At 32.8% G+C, this 16,373-nt stretch overlaps 3 protein-coding genes and 1 non-coding gene across 9 annotated transcripts; 2 read left to right on the top strand and 2 right to left on the bottom strand.

Annotated features, from left to right (window-relative positions):
- On the top strand, nucleotides 1–4,138 carry LOC107638525. 3 transcript variants are annotated; one of them, XM_016341845.2, is made up of 3 exons: nucleotides 1–126; nucleotides 661–696; nucleotides 742–4,138. In XM_016341845.2, exon 3 carries the CDS (start codon nucleotides 808–810, stop codon nucleotides 3,691–3,693), a length of 2,886 nt encoding a protein of 961 aa, XP_016197331.1. In that variant the 5' UTR covers nucleotides 1–126; nucleotides 661–696; nucleotides 742–807; the 3' UTR covers nucleotides 3,694–4,138. The 3 variants fall into 3 exon arrangements, with proteins under 3 accessions (XP_016197331.1, XP_016197332.1, XP_020976187.1); XM_016341846.2 differs by having other exon boundaries at nucleotides 22–167; XM_021120528.1 differs by having other exon boundaries at nucleotides 22–167; nucleotides 661–4,138.
- Nucleotides 4,287–4,358, top strand: TRNAP-UGG. Its single transcript has one exon. It is a non-coding gene; the product is annotated as a tRNA-Pro (tRNA).
- LOC107638523 lies at nucleotides 12,095–13,007 on the bottom strand. Its single transcript, XM_016341842.2, has one exon. The coding sequence runs from the start codon at nucleotides 12,980–12,982 to the stop codon at nucleotides 12,410–12,412; it is 573 nt and encodes a 190-aa protein (XP_016197328.1). The 5' UTR covers nucleotides 12,983–13,007; the 3' UTR covers nucleotides 12,095–12,409.
- On the bottom strand, nucleotides 12,882–16,172 carry LOC107635866. Of its 4 annotated transcripts, XM_021120524.1 has the most exons (3): nucleotides 15,966–16,172; nucleotides 15,294–15,334; nucleotides 12,882–15,209 (listed from the first exon to the last, which is right to left on the bottom strand). In XM_021120524.1, the coding sequence occupies exon 3, from the start codon at nucleotides 15,160–15,162 to the stop codon at nucleotides 12,985–12,987; it is 2,178 nt and encodes a 725-aa protein (XP_020976183.1). In that variant the 5' UTR covers nucleotides 15,163–15,209; nucleotides 15,294–15,334; nucleotides 15,966–16,172; the 3' UTR covers nucleotides 12,882–12,984. The 4 variants fall into 4 exon arrangements, with proteins under 4 accessions (XP_020976183.1, XP_016194905.1, XP_020976182.1 ...); XM_016339419.2 differs by lacking the exon at nucleotides 15,294–15,334; XM_021120523.1 differs by having other exon boundaries at nucleotides 12,882–15,334; nucleotides 15,966–16,171.

Below are 16,373 nucleotides of genomic sequence, written 5' to 3'. Positions count from 1 at the left end.
TATAAATTACATTTAAGGGATAAAAAAAAAAGACAGTTCAACACAGTTGGGGAAGAAGAAAATACTAGGAAGAAAATTACGCAGCAGTCGCATGGCTTTGCAGATTTTCTCCCTCTCTTCTTTTTGGTAGCTATACTCACTCACTTCAATTCTTCATCACCCTGCAAGTTCGTTTACTATCTTCTTCTTTTTCTTCCAATATACTTAGTTTATTTTCTTCTTCATGGTTCCCAATTCTAGGGTTTATATTAATTTTGCCCAATCTTACTCCTTCAAAATTACTGAATTGCATTTGTTGACCTTGACTTGAATACAAGTCGGTTTCTTTGTTCGTCTGTGGATTGCTTAATTCTAATGGTGACTAATTTCTGGGTCTTATTTGTTTGTTTGTTTATTACTTTTATTTATTTTGTTTTGGGGCGAGGAATTTAGCTACTTTGTGTGGGTTTGTGGTAGAAAGGTGTCAAATTTAACTGGAATTGTTTAATATCTTTGTTGCTTGTTTCATACATGGTTCGTTTTCCCATAGCAAGAAGAGGATACATGAAGTTACCGAAGAGGCAATTTTTTTTGGAAATCTGTTTGGTGCAGTTCTTCATCTTGTAGAAAATTTTGGTTGATACAATGATATTGGATCTAACTGTAGAAAATCATCTGCAGGGTCAATCTGAATGCGAGGACTGTAATCAATTAATCATTTTGCTGGCTGTGCATTAGAATACTTATTTGCATTTCAGATTAAATGTAGCCTGTCTGTCAGATCGCCTATCCATACCACTAACGTTGGGTTTGAAATCTGAACTTTTGATGGATTGCAATAAAGAAGAGGCTTTAAGGGCCAAGGTTCTTGCAGAACAGAAGATGCAAAACAGGGATTTCCCAGGTGCTCGTAAATTTGCTCTCAGGGCTCAGCAGTTATTTCCTGATGTGGAGAACATTGCTCAGATGCTTGTTGTTTGTGATGTGCATTGCTCTGCAGAGCAAAAATTGTACGGTAATGAGATGAACTGGTATAAAATTCTTCAGATTGAGGTGACAGCTGATGAGGCAACAATTAAGAAGCAGTACAGGAAGTTTGCTCTCCAACTTCATCCTGACAAAAACAAGTATGCTGGTGCAGAAGCAGCATTCAAGCTGATTGGGGAAGCACAACGAATCCTTTTGGATAGAGAAAAACGCTCTGAGCTTGACAGGAAGTTCCGGGTTGTAATGCACGGGCCTTCTATGGCACCTCATCATCAACAGAAGTTTCAGATGAATTATAATTCTGTAACACAAAACACTGTGAGGCCAAATTTTACGACCTTTAATCCTTGGCAGCAGCAACAACAGCCTTCTCAAACATCTCAACAGGGGATCAATGGTGACCGCGCTACCTTTTGGACTGCATGCTCATTTTGTTCGGTTAGATATGAGTATTATAGGGAAGTTTTGAATAGATCTCTTCGCTGTCAACATTGCAATAAGCCCTTTATTGCATATGATGTCGATGTTCAAGGTACAACCCCAGCAACTAATCTAAGTCAGCAGACTTTCACCCAGCGGACATATGGCCTCAATCATGGTGCCGTGAAGGTGGATTTTGGAGCTCAAGCTAATCTGCATACAAAGAAGTCCGACACAGAGTCTAGGGCAAACAAAGGCTCTACTTCTGATGTCTCCAAAAAGCCAAATGGAAAGAGGAGCAGGAAGCAGATGGTTGAATCCAGTGAAAGTTCTGATTCGTTTAGCAGTGATTCTGACGATATGTTTGCTAACGATGATGGTTTTACTGATTTGGAGAAGAATTCGGCTTCTAGAGAAGAGCATCCGCGGAGGTCTACACGGCAAAAGCATCAGGTTTCCTACAATGAGAATGCAAGTGATGACGACGATGATGAATCATTTGAGCCTTCAAGAATCAATACGGGGAATGAATCATCAAACCCTGCTAATGAAATGAATATTCAAAATGGTTTAGCGTCTGCTCTGAAAGATAATAAAAAAGGTGTAAAGCGAGACTCTGAAGAGGACTTGGTAAATAGAAATGCGAAAATTAAAGAAGTGAGGGGTGAAGAAGTAGTGGGAGATTCAAAAGTAGATGAAGCTTCAGAGAATGATGTCTATCCTGATCCAGAGTTTAGTGACTTTGACAAGGACAAGAAAGAGGAATCTTTTGCTGCTGGGCAGATTTGGGCTATTTATGATATGGCAGATGGCATGCCAAGATTTTATGCTTTGATAAAAAAAGTTATGTCTCCTGGGTTCAAGTTGCGGATAACATGGCTTGAACCAGATCCAGATGACGATGATGAAATCAGCTGGTCGATTCAGGAATTGCCAATTGCATGTGGAAAGTATAAACTTGGTAGCAGTGACATCATTGAAGGCCATGAGACGTTCTCGCATATGATTACTTGTGAAAAGGTTGGCCGGAGCTCTTTCAACGTGTACCCTAGAAAGGGAGAAACTTGGGCTCTTTTTAAAAACTGGGATATTAAATGGCATAAGGATGCAGAATCCCATCGGAAGTTTGATTTTGAGTTTGTGGAAATCTTGTCAAATTATGTTGAAGGTGACGGAGTATTTGTTGCATTATTGGGGAAGTTGAAAGGCTTTGTGAGTCTCTTCTTTCCTATTTTGAAGGACGGTAATCCATTATTTCAAATACCATCAACACAGTTGTTCAGATTCTCTCACAGGGTTCCGTCTTTTCGGATGACTGGTCAGGAAGGAGTAGGTGTTCCTATGGGATCTTTAGAACTTGATCCTGTATCCTTGCCTACGAATCTGGATGAGATTGAACTTCCTGGAGAATTAATAGGGAAAACTAGTCAAAGTCCATCTGTTGGGATGAGTTCAAGGTCTTCAGATGCCTTAAAATTCATGATGAAATCTGACACACATGCATCTACTTCTAAGATTAACTTGGAAGGTCAAAATTCAACACTAAGGACCAAGGCTCCTGTTGATCATATTGCTAATGGTAGTGCTCCTTCAGCTTCAGTGGCAGCAGCTATTCAAGTACCCAAACAGCAGTTCTTCAATTTTGATGAGGAGAGATCAAAGGTTGGCGTTGGTCAGGTTTGGGCTTCTTATGGTGGACAGGATGGAGCACCAAGGTATTATGGTTTGATTATATCGATTAAGCCTAGCCCAGATTTTGAGGTGCATGTTTTGAATCTTACTAATTGCTGGATACCAGATACTGCTGTTAAATGGGATGACAAGAAAATGATCGTTCCTTGCGGACGATTTCGGGTTATACAAAGTCCTGTTGTCTCTATTCTTAAGGACATAAATTCTTTTTCACATCTGCTGCATCCTGTTACTGATGGTAATGGCAGGGATAAGGAGTTCATAATATTCCCAAAGAAAGGTCAAGTTTGGGCATTGTATAGGAAATGGACAACTAAAATCAGGCGAGCCGATTTGTTAAAGATGGAGTATGACATAGTGGAAGTTGTTGAAGAAGATAATAATAGTTTGGGGATAGAGGTGTTGCCTTTGGAGAAGGTGAGTGGTTATCATTCAGTCTTCAAGGGCAAATCAAATGGGAGATCACCTGCAACCCAGAGAATACCTAGCAGAAAATTGCTCATGTTCTCCCACCAAATCCCAGCATTCAGACTCACAGAAAAACATGGCAATCTGAAGGGTTTCCTCGAAATTAATCCGCGGGCTCTGCCGGCTAATTATTTAAACGATAGATGAGGGGGTAAGCTAAGAATCTTTAGGCTAATGGGAATAATACTGCTTTTATTTATGTTACTACTTTAACCATGGTGTAAAATTTGTTCAGATGTCATTTTTGGACTCTTTTCCCCCACCTTTTCCCGCTTTGTAATTAGGTGAAGATTTTAGATATTTATTTATATGTGCATGACAGCACCTGAACCTGCGGTATAAGGGCATTTGAGGTGCATTGTCAATTTGATTTGTGTTGCGCTACAAGTGAAGTGCATGTTTGGATTTTTCATTTGTAGCTCTGACATGTAAATGCAAAAGAAAAATCAAGCATGCTATGTTGGAGCCAAAGTTTAAACTTTAAACCAACCACTTGTTAACGCATTGGCTTCACTTACGAAGTGTGTTTTCCTAATTAATTTTGTACCACATATATGATGCTTGCATTATATCCTATGATTTGCTGTATATTCAAAATACATGATTTTCCGCCGTTGGAAAAAATTCTCTGGTATCATTATGGTTTTAGTTTATTCAATGTGGAGACGTGTGTTTTAATTGATTCCGGGGTCCATATTTTTATTAGTCAAAAAGATTTTGTAGGACTTCGAAAGTCAAGTGGGCATTTGGTCTAGTGGTATGATTCTCGCTTTGGGTGCGAGAGGTCCCGAGTTCGATTCTCGGAATGCCCCTTTTGTAAAAATGATCCTATAAGCTCATTAGAATTGAAAGATTGAAAATAAAGAGAATCATACATTTTTATGTCAAATATGTCTAAAATACTTGTGATGTTATATGTTATTGAATAATGGATTTATTATTCTAGTCTAGTAGGCCAATAACATTACAGAAACCAAATATATTATAAGGGGGAGCAATAGAATAAATTAATTAACATGCAAAAAAAATCATGAGAAACAATGAACAATTTTTTAATTGCAAAATTTGATCGCTTTGATATTATTATTGCTTCAACACTAACTTAATGTTTATCTTATATTTTAAGATTAAACTTGTAATTTTGAAAGAAGATTAAATCCTTATCCATTAGCTCAAGCATGAAAAAACAACTTATCTTTTTTTGTGCGCTGAGCTCGATTAATTCGAAAAAAATGACGGACTAAACGGGCTAACTTGCGGGCTAAATAGGTGGTTCGTTTATTTTTTTTAATATTTAAAAAAAAAAGCAGTATTTTTAGCCAATATTTCTCACGATTCGACTTGAAAATTCGAGTCGTCAACTAAAAAAAATATTATTTTTTAAAGGTTTTTGACCTAAAAGTGATATTTTTTATCAAAATATTTTTTAAAAAATAAAATAAAAGGATAAACGGTCTGTCCCGTTTAACCTATTGAGCTGACTATAAACGGTTCGGGTTGAAAAATTATGACCCACAAATGAAGCAGATTTAAACGGTCCAGCTCATTTAACCTACAAACTTAATGGGTCGGACTTAAATGGGTTGGGCTAACCCGTTTGACAGCCCTGTGAATATGTAGTGTGCATGAGTTTGTAAATTGTGATATATAAAAATTGGTCTAATCTATCGGCCAAAAATAAATTTTAAATTTAGAATTTTCATGGTTAGCTCGATGAGTTAAACGAATTGATCTGTTTATTTTTTTAATTTTTTAATAAATTAGATAAAAATCAATTGTTTTTGGAAAATTATTTTTTGGCTAAAAAACTTAAATAGAAAAAAATTTCAGTAAAATGAATTGGATTATGAAAATATTGACAAAAAGTACTAATTTTATTTTATATCAAAAAATTAAAGGGTCGTCTGTTTAGTTTGCGAAACAAAAATCTATCTTTCTAAACAAATAAAAAGACTAACCCAATAATTTAAATCCATTTTAATGATCCTAATACAACAAAGGTATAATGATATTTTTTTAAACAGATTTGTTACACATATAAGTATTATTGTCATAAAAGTTTAATTAAGTAGAATCAACACCAACAAAAATACTTTCACTAAAATAACGTGAATATATGAGGTATGTGGTCAGCATCTTCTTCTTTGCGTTCCTCCTCCTCTTCCTTCTTCTTTTTCTTTTTCGCGTTCCTTCTTCTTCGCGTATTTTCTCCTCATAGTCATTCTTTTGTTGTTGCATTTTTTTTCTTTTCTTCCTCCTCTCCTTGGTGATTTTGCAACATTATGTGTTTTGAATTGTGCATAACAATGAGATCAAATGTACCTCAATTTACTAAAAAATAACCGAAATTACATTTAGAATGAACCGAAAATAAAATTCTAAATGAATCGAAATTACTTAATGATGACGATACATAAACAAACTCGTTTTAAAACAAGCACAGACCAAGTGCACCTTATTTAAATTCAAAATGAACTAAAATTACTTAATGATTGCGTTAAAAAATAAGTACACAAAGAAAATTGAATGATCAGAAATTCTCTTAGAAATGAATTGAAATTACTTAATAACGACGATACACAAATAAACTCATTTCAAAACAAGCACTGACCAAGTGCACCTTTTTTAAATCTAAAATGAACCGAAATTACTTAATAATTGTGTTCGAAAACAAGCGCACAAACAAAATTGAATCATGAACAAAAACACATCCAAATCCATTAAGTGATTTTACAGCATTATGCGTTTCTTTTTCTTTATTTGATTTTTTCATGTTTTTATTATTGTTAATAGGGTAAAACATGAAGAATTACGAGAAGAAAAAACAAGAAGGAGAAGATGAATAAGACAAGAAGAAGAAGAACATGATGAGAAGTTTTGAGGAATTTTTTATTCTTGTTTCTTCTTTTTTGTTTGATTTTTTTTCTTAGTTTTATTTCTCTGAAGAGAGGATGTGAGTAGGAAGAGTATTGAATTGTGTAGAATAGCAAGACCAAATGCACCTTAATTCACTCAAAATTGAATCGAAATTATATCCAGAATCAACCAAAAATTAAATTTCAAATAAACCGAAATTACTTAATGATGTCGATACACAAACAAAATCGTTTTAAAAACAAACACATACAAGTGCACCTTATTTAAATCCATAATGAACCGAAATTACTTAATAATTGTGTTTGAAAATAAGTACACAAATAAAATTGAATGATTGACCGAAATTACATCAAGAATGACCGAAAATTAAATTTTGAATGAACTGAAATTACTTAATAATGACGATATACAAACAAATTCGTTTTAAAACAAGTGCAGGCTAAGTCAATTTTGAACAAAAATATATCCAAATCAATCTCGATCAGACAATGTAATAAATATGACAAAAATTCGATGATAACATACGTATTAGAAGAAGACAATGATGATGATGATGATGATGATGAAAAGGAAAGAGAAGAAGAAATTTCAATAAAAAAAGAAGAGGAAAAGAGGTGTGCTTTGGGGAAGAGAGAAGCGCGTTTGAGTATCTTGAATGCTTCATCTTCATGTTTGCCAATTTTTTATCCCTCTGATGATTCCACCTCTAAACGCAAGTGAAGCAAAAATTTGTTGTTTCTGCATTCATGTTCATGGTGGTTGGTTACCATTAAAAAATTATGTGAGAAATTTATTTCTTTTCTACCAACTCTACTTTTTATTTTCTTCTAAGAAAAGATACCAGTAACCATTACTTTCATGGCTTCGCAGTAGTTCTTCGTTCTATTTTTTTTTATTATCAAAATCTGTTTTAATCACTAGTAAGGTGAATATTTTAATTTTTTTATTATTTTTAGTATTCTCTTTTATATTTAAATTTTTATGTTTTTTTGTTCATATAATATATATTGTTGGTTTTATGAAATTTTTATTTCTTATGTGTGAGTTTTTTTTCTATTCCTTGATATACTCTATTTTCATTTTGTATAAATTTTTTTTATTTGATTTTGTAAAATTTGTAATTATAATTATTATATACTACGTTTATTATCAAAATTTTGTATAATATGAATTATGATCCTATCAAAAATGACAAAATAAATAAAAAATTAATTATAAATAACAATAAAATCACAAATAATAAAAATTTATATTTGTCTCTTAATTTAATTTTAACTAGTATTTTTACGGGAATGTAAATTTTTTAAAATTACGGTTCACTTTATTCTGATAGTATAGATTATACATGACACAAAAGATTTATAAAATCAAACTATTTTAAAAAAAAAAAATCGTAGGTTGACAAAAGTCTCTGATTAAGAAAACCAAGGTATCTATAGATAAAAAATCAAATAATAAGATTTTTAGTTATTATTTTATATGAAAAAGTCTAATTTTTATTAACAATTAATTTTAATATTCGTTATCTAAAATTTAAAATATTTAACGTGTATACTTTTACATTTAATTAGGTGTTAAGTGTTAAGTCTGTTGTACAAATAAAAATATTAATTTTTATACTTGCTATTTTAACAATCTCGCTACGCTACCAACAGCATTTTTGCCAACATCTGCCAACTCTGATTTATAATTGTATTTAACGGAAGTGTCTTTGTGGATGTGTCTACTAAAAATATTTTTTTATGACTGTTTTTAATGGAAGTGTCTTTATAGATGTATTTTCTAGATGTGTCTCTTTATACATATATTTAAAATATAATAATTCATTATTGTTGGTAATAAGTTGGCAGATAATGTATTGGTACCCTATACTTTTCCTTAAAAATAATATTTTTCTCCTTGTGTATATAAAAATATAATTAGATATTAGCATAAAAAAATTATACTGATAGTTATAAAATTAACTCAAAATTAATTTTTTTTAAAATAATTGAATCTTGACTCTAATTTTTATATTATAACATTAGTTTTCTCTCCAAATTATATATAATAAATATTTGAAAGAAGAGAAATGAAAATATAAATTAGAAAGATAAACGGTAAAAATTTAAAACTAAATAAAAAAACTTAAAAACTATGTATATAATAATAATAATAATAATATTTTTTATTTGAATTATATTATTTTGTTAATTTTGTTTTTTGTAGAACAGAAAGATAGAAAAAATAGAGAATGAGAGAAAAGAGTGAGAAAGATAAAGATAAAGATGAAGAATGAGAGTGAGAGTGAGAATTTGTTAATTTTGGAGAAAAAATTTATTTTAATTGTAAAAAAATATCGGATGACATATTTTGATTTGTCAAATTACTAACATAAATATAAATTATATACAAAGTAAAAATAGTAGAGAGAAATAGAAAAATAGAGAGAGGTAGATAAGAGAATTTAGGAAGGGAGTTTAATAATTTAAAAAAAATATTTTCTCTCAATTTTAATAAGAGAGTGTCATGTGAGTTGTGACACATTTGATTATTAAATTAGATAGTATTATATGATACATAATATAGGTATATGTCAATTTCAATTTTAATATTTCAATTTTAATTTTAATGTAATTAAAGAATGTCATGTTGCACATTTTGATTGTCAAATTAGTAATTAGTCATTGATATTGATAATGATAATGATATATAAGATAGAGTAGTTGAAGGAACGAGAGAAATAGAGAAAGGAAGAGGGAGGAGGGGAGAACTCTTTAATTTTGGAGGGAAAGATTTGATTTCAATTGCAACGAAGGAGCGACATGTGGCACATTTTAGTTGTAAAATTAGTAACGAGGAGGGAAGAATTTTTTAATTTTGGAGGGAATGATTTAATTTCAATTACAATGAGAGAATGACATGTGACACATTTTGGTTGTAAAATTAGTAAGGAGAGGAGAATTCCTTAATTTTGGAGGAAAAGATTTGATTCCAATTATAATGAGAAAGTGACATGTTTTGGTTGTAAAATAATAGATATAATAGATAGTTTTGGAGGGAAAGATTTAATTTCAATTACAATAAGAGAGTGACATGTGGTACATTTTGGTTGTAAAATTAGAAATATATAATAAATAATAGATATTAATTTTATTATAAAATTAATTAATAAGATCTATTTAAATATTTAAATTAAGATGATAGGATAATATAAAAAAAATATTTAAATTGATGTCTCTTTTAGTAATTTTTTTATCTAAAAGTGATTTTGAGTAGTATAATCCAAACATTTATTTTACTATAATTCATTTTGATATATTTTGATATAAAGACTGTCAAACATAAATCACGTTAACACCAACTTACCTTTCATCAAAATCAATTTCCCAAAATCAATTTTATACGAACTCCTATTTGCAAACTGTAATTCAAATACACACAAAGAGATGTTGGTAACGAAAGTAACGAAATTGAAAATTAATGAAAAAAGAGAAGAAGAAGAATACGTAGCATCAAGATGAAGAAGAATGTGCATGCATGAATTTGAAACAAAAAGAAAGAAGAAGACGACCTAGTACAAGCGCGTTAATCTAAAAGACTTGGTTAAACTTAGTTAAATTATTTGGATGTAAAGCTTTATTGTTTTCTAAAACATGTATAAAATATGGGTTGGACTATATCAGAATACCTACTCGGCTCAGGATTCGGTGGTCCAGGAACCTTTGGACCACTTAGTGGTCCAAGTAGAAAACATGTTTTTGGAATTTTTTTATCAATTGCTACGTAGTCCTTGAATTAATTTTAATTACAAATCAACCCCATATATTTTATTTAATTATAAAAATAGTTTTTTATTTTATAAATTATTATTTTATCAATTATCTATTATATTTATTAACAATCAAATACAAAAATAACAACCAATTATATCTTTCATTCATCCTAATAATTCCAATTGATTAAAAAATTAACTTTGATCTCGTTACGTTCGTCCATGGCTTTATTTCGTCATGTAGTATCACGGATTTAATTAATACTAGTAGAAATACATTTCTTTCGTCCAAACTAGACCAAACTACAGGATCAATGATTTAAGTTAAGTGATAAAAATTGTTCTTATGTTAATACATTGATATTGATGCAAGAAGATAATAAGATCCTGATAATGGTGATTGAAAAAAAAAATTAGATTAATGAGGATTTGTACAACCTATTTGTGATTTATGAAAGTAGAATAGAATAAATTGTGCAAAATCCTACAAAATTCTGAAAAATGAGAACATTACCAATTGATTGAGTAGATGGATATTTCATTACCAATCGATTGAAATTGGCAAAACATTCAACTTCATCACCTTCCAATCGATTGGATTACATTATCAATAGATTGAATTTAGCTAAAACTTCAATGTCATCACTTTCCAATCGATTGTATTTGGCAAATCCATGTTGTTTTCGTGAATTCAATCAATTGAGTAACAACAACAATCGATTGTTTTGAGGCATTCATATAAACAATCGATTGGTTTAACCTTTTTACCATTCTACCTTACAACTTTCAATCGATTGTTTTGTGATATAGTGTAAACCAATCGATTGAATTTCAAGAAAACACGATTTGGAAGCCATGGACGAACGTAACGAAATCAAAGTTAATTTTTTAATCAATTGGAATTATTAGGATGAATGGAGGATATAATTGGTTGTTATTTTTGTATTTGATTGTTAATAAATATAATAGATAATTGATAAAATAATAATTTATAAAATAAAAAATTATTTTTATAATTAAATAAAATATATGGGGTTGATTTGTAATTAAAATTAGTTCAAAGACTACGTAGCAATTGATAAAAAAACTCCAAAAACATGTTTTCTACTTGGACCACTAAGTGGTCCAAAGGTTCCTGGACCACTGATCCTGAGCCTACCTATTCGACCCAATATGATTATTTATTTTTTTTAAATAAAAATTAAATAAACCTTGAGAAATATAAATTAGTGGAGTAATTAGCTATATAAATTAATGGAATAATTAGTTTATTTGTCTTTTTAAATAAGTATTAAAAGTTTAAAATTTATCCCTACGTAGCAATTCAAAAAATGCACAAATATATGCCGTAAGAAATTAAAAAAGGTTAAAAAGACTAATATATGCTATATTTCTTAGTGGCTATGGACGAAATTGTAATTTAAAAGACTAATATATGCTATATTTTAAAAGAAAGAAGGACTTGGTTGAAGTTTATAGATACGCAAACGCTACATTAGTATAACTTTTTTAAGATAATTGATTAAGACCTCATTTATATTTAGATATATCTACCCGTAAACACCCCTAGACCTAACCATGGCTACTTATGAATTATGACAGAACTAATTATCAAATATTAGGCATTGATGAGAGAATTTAAACGAGACATTCTTAAGAAAATTCACAAAATTCTAAAAATAAAATACAAAATAAAAACAAAAAACAATTATAAACCAACCACACCCTAACATTTTGTAGTGCAAAATGAAGGTTCACATTATGTATTTTCGGGCTTCTTTACATAGAAAGCTTTTTAGTTTTGTTTTTCTATCAGCACAACTTTTATAATGATGCTTTGAGGGCAAAAGATGCAAAATCCAAACATGCAATCAGTAGTTTTTTAGCATGATACTAATCAATTTGCAAGACAACTAATAATCTAATGTCTAAGAAGCTTAGAATCAGAACCAAGAACTTTAACAAAGTAACCAGCATACCCTCCTTACTTCAAAAGGCATCTACAACAATGGCAATGCCTTAAAAAGTGGGAACTGTGATGCATAACACTAGAGTCATACAGATACATGGTTTTAATCTAATTTCGCAACCCGAAAAGGGGGAAGAAAAAGGATTAGTCCAAAAAATGACATCAGGTCAACAAATTTTGCTCCTTGGTTACAGAATATGACACAAATAGAGTACTAATGTTCCTACTCAGAAGTAGTCTAAGGATTCTAATTTATCAATCTATCATTTAGAGCTAAAATAATGAGTTGGTAGAGCTGCAGGATCAAGTTCAAGGAAACTTGCCAAATCGCCATGCTCTTCTGTTAATCTGAAAGCAGGGATTTGGTGGGAGAACATGAGAAATCTTTTGGAAGGTATAGTTGCAGATGATCTTCCACCGGTTTTGCCCTTAAAAACTGAATTAAAACCACTCAGCTTCTCCAAATATAAAACCTTTATCCCCGAACTATTATCTTCATCAACAACTTCCACTATGTCGTACTCGCAGTTTGACAAATCTGAGCTTCTGATTTTAGCAGACCATTTCTTATATAATGCCCAAACTTCACCTTTTCTCGGGAGAATAGTATATTTCTTATTCTTACCATTACCCTCGATAGCAACAGGATGCAACTCATGAGAAAAAGAATGGGTGTTTTTGCAGACAATGGAACAACTAGCTCCAGTTGCCGTTTTAAATTGCCCGCAGGAAATGATCATGTCCTCGTCTTCCCATTTAACGGCATCCTTTGGTGGCAAGTAATTAGTAAGCCAAGTAACACGCACATCAAGATCGGGGCTAGTCCCAACACCCATAATCACCGAAAATTGAAGAACTGAGAATCGGGTATTTCAACAGCTGTTGTGACTGAATCAGAAGGACCAACACCATCATCAATATGATCAACAGACGCCTTGTTCTTTAATGCTGAGTTTCTTCTTTCCAAATTAACCTTAGATGGAGATGCATCACTGTCAGATTTCATTTTGAATTTCATAGCATCTGAAGACCTTGTGCTCACCCCAACAGAAGGACTGTGACAAGATTTTGCTTTTAAATCTTGCGGAAGATCAATCTCTTCTTCCAGATTCATAGGCAGGGATAAAGGATCAAATTCAAAAGATCCCACAGGAACACCTAATCCTTCCTGACCAGTCATCCTAAAAGAAGGCACCCTGTGAGAAAATCTGAATAACTGGGCCGATGGTATTCGGGATGAGCAATTACCTTCCTTCATATAGAAGAGGCTCACAAAACCTTTCACCTTAGCCAAGTGTGCAACATCTACTCCTTCACCTTCAACAAAATCCGACAAGATTTCAACAAACTCAAAATCATACTTCTGATGAGATTCTGCATCCACATACCATTTAATATCCCAGTCTTTAAACAAAGCCCAAGTTTCCCCCTTTCTAGGGTACACTTTAAAAGTGTTGCGGCCAGTCTTTTCCCAAAGAATCCGATGGGAGAATGATTCACGAGATTGCTGAATTTCAGTTTTACCGAGTTTATATTTCCCACACGCAATTGGCAATTCCTCATTTGACCAATTGATTTCATCCTCGTCATCTGGATCTGGCTCAAACCATCGTATCTGCAACTTGAATCTCGGTGATAGAACTTTTTTGATCATGGCGTAGAATCTAGGCATGCCATCTGTAGTATCATACATAGCCCAAACCTGCTCAGCTTTAAAATCCTCCTCTTTCTTGTCCTTGTCGAAGTCACTAAACTGTGGATCAGGATAGACAAGATTCGCTGATGCTTCATCTATGTTTGAATCTCCAGCACCTTCCTTTCTTCTCACCTCCTTGTTATCCTCATTTTCCGAAGCTAAACCATTCTGATTATTCATTTCACCAGCAGGATTTGATGATCCATTCCTCTTATACCTACTTGAAGGTTGAAATGATTCATCATCGTCATCATCATTGTCACTGTCACTTGCACTTGCATTCACCTTGCTTGAAGCCTGATGTTTTTGTCGTGTAGATCTACGTGGCTGCTTTTCTCTAGAAGTTGTATTCTTTTGTACATCAGTAAAACCATTATCTTCAACAACCACATCATCTTCTGAATCACTGCTAACCGAATCAGCACTTTCACTGGACTCCTGCTTCCTTCTCTTTCCAATTGGCTTCCTCGAGACATCTGAAGTAGCACGTTTTTTCCCCCTAGACTCTGTATTGAACTTGTTAGCATGAACATTACCTTGAGACCCAACACCTACATTGGAAGCACCATGATTGAAACCATTATTCTGCTGGCCAGAAGCTTGCTGACTTGGATTAGTTGCTGGAGTTGCACCTTTACTACCAACATCATATGCAAAAAAGACCCTATTGCATTGTTGACAGCGAAGGGATCTATTCATAACCTCCCTGTAATACTGATATCTAACAGAACAGAACGAACATATAGTCCAAAAAGTAGGGCGGCCACCATTAAGCTCCTGTTGAGATGTTTGCCTAGACTGTTGCCCCTGCCAAGTGGTGTTGTTCACAAAATTTGGCTTGACAGTGTTTTGCACTGTAGGTTTAAAATTCATGTGAGCTTTCTGTTGTTGGCGAGATGGCATAGTAGCATTGCTCATTGCAACCCTGCACTTTCTGTCAAGATCAGATCGTTTTACTCTATCCAAAAGCACTCTTTGTGCTTCCCCAATCAGCTTGAATGCAGCCTCTGCACCAACAAACTTGTTCTTGTCAGGATGAAGTTGGAGAGCAAACTTTCTGTATTGCTTCTTAATTGTTACCTCATCAGCCGTCATCTCAATCTGAAGAACTTTATACCAGTTAATCTCATTACCATACAATTTTTGCTCTGCAGAGCAATGTACATCACAAACAGCAAGCAATTGACCAATATTCTCCAGATCAGGGTATAACTTCTGAGCCTTAAGAGCAAATTTATGAGCCACTGGAAAATCCTTGCTTTCCAACTTCTTTATAGCAATATCCTTAGCCCTAAAGGCCTCTTCTTTATTGCATTCCATCAAAAGAACAGACTTCAAACCTGACAGTGATGCTGTAGCCAGGCAATCTGACAAACAAGCTATATTTAGTTTGAAACGTCCGAACAGATTGACCAAATTTAAATCTTTCAAATAAATCTTCCAATACCCACCACTCAACAAAATGATTGCAGTCCTTACATTCAAATTGACCCTGCATATTTTGTATGGCTTTTAATAATTAGATCCAAATTCCAAACAAAATTTTGTAACAAATGCTGAGATGGAGGAGTTGTTGGTATAAGAAACAGATACGAAGACATAAAAAAGTAATAAATTTCAATAGAGCAGTTGCAATCCAACCACAACCATAATCTATCCTACTCGAACATTAGTTGGGACAAAATTTCCCAAACAACGGTAACTCCACAACCCAAAACTCGATTTCAAGTTCGTGAGGACCATTTAAAAATCCAGAACATTACAAATCAAGGGGGAAATGAATATAACACAAACCGCACAGATCTTAAACAATATCACAGTGCTCTCCTACAAACCCATCACAGTACCAAATGAGAAACGAAACCGAACTCATGACGAAGTAAACGAAGGGTTGGCCAAAATATAGAAGACATAAATACCACAAAGCTTGAACCAGAAGCCCAAAACATAAAAAGCCCCAACAGTTTACAATTACAATTAGGGACCATTAACGAACAAGTGGAGGTCAGCAAATGTAATTAAGTAATTTTGAATATGTAAAATGCGGGGCAAAATTGATAAAACCCTAAAATGGGGGAAACTATGAAAAAACAAGTATTTTCGGAGAGAGAAGGTGAACGAACCTTGTGGGTTGTGAATGAAAGAGGTGAAGTGAGGAGAACGAAGCAGAAACAGCGGCTACAAACAAGAAGAGAAAGAGAGGAGGTGACAGAAGAATAGCATGCTTGTTCTTGTTCTCCCAAGCGATTCTTCCCACTTTGCCACTTTCAAGTTTCAACTATTGGGTTGCAATTATCGTAAATGTTTTTCTTTTTGGTTTATTTATTTTATTTATTCGGTTTTCTAGGGTTCACTCTCCAATGTGTAGAGTCGAAATGACTTTTATGCCAATTTATGTTCCCTAATGGAAACGGGAAAATAAAAAAATGGAAAACATGACGAGGGTATAGTAGTAATTTCATCTGAGACACACACAAGTGATGTCTTTGGAAGTAGAAATGAGTATAGGACAAAATTCAGAAGCAAATCTT

The sequence above is a fragment of the Arachis ipaensis genome, chromosome B04 (genome assembly GCF_000816755.2).
Source record: "Arachis ipaensis cultivar K30076 chromosome B04, Araip1.1, whole genome shotgun sequence".
NCBI lineage: Eukaryota > Viridiplantae > Streptophyta > Magnoliopsida > Fabales > Fabaceae > Arachis > Arachis ipaensis.
This window is presented reverse-complemented; position numbering and strand designations above follow the sequence as displayed.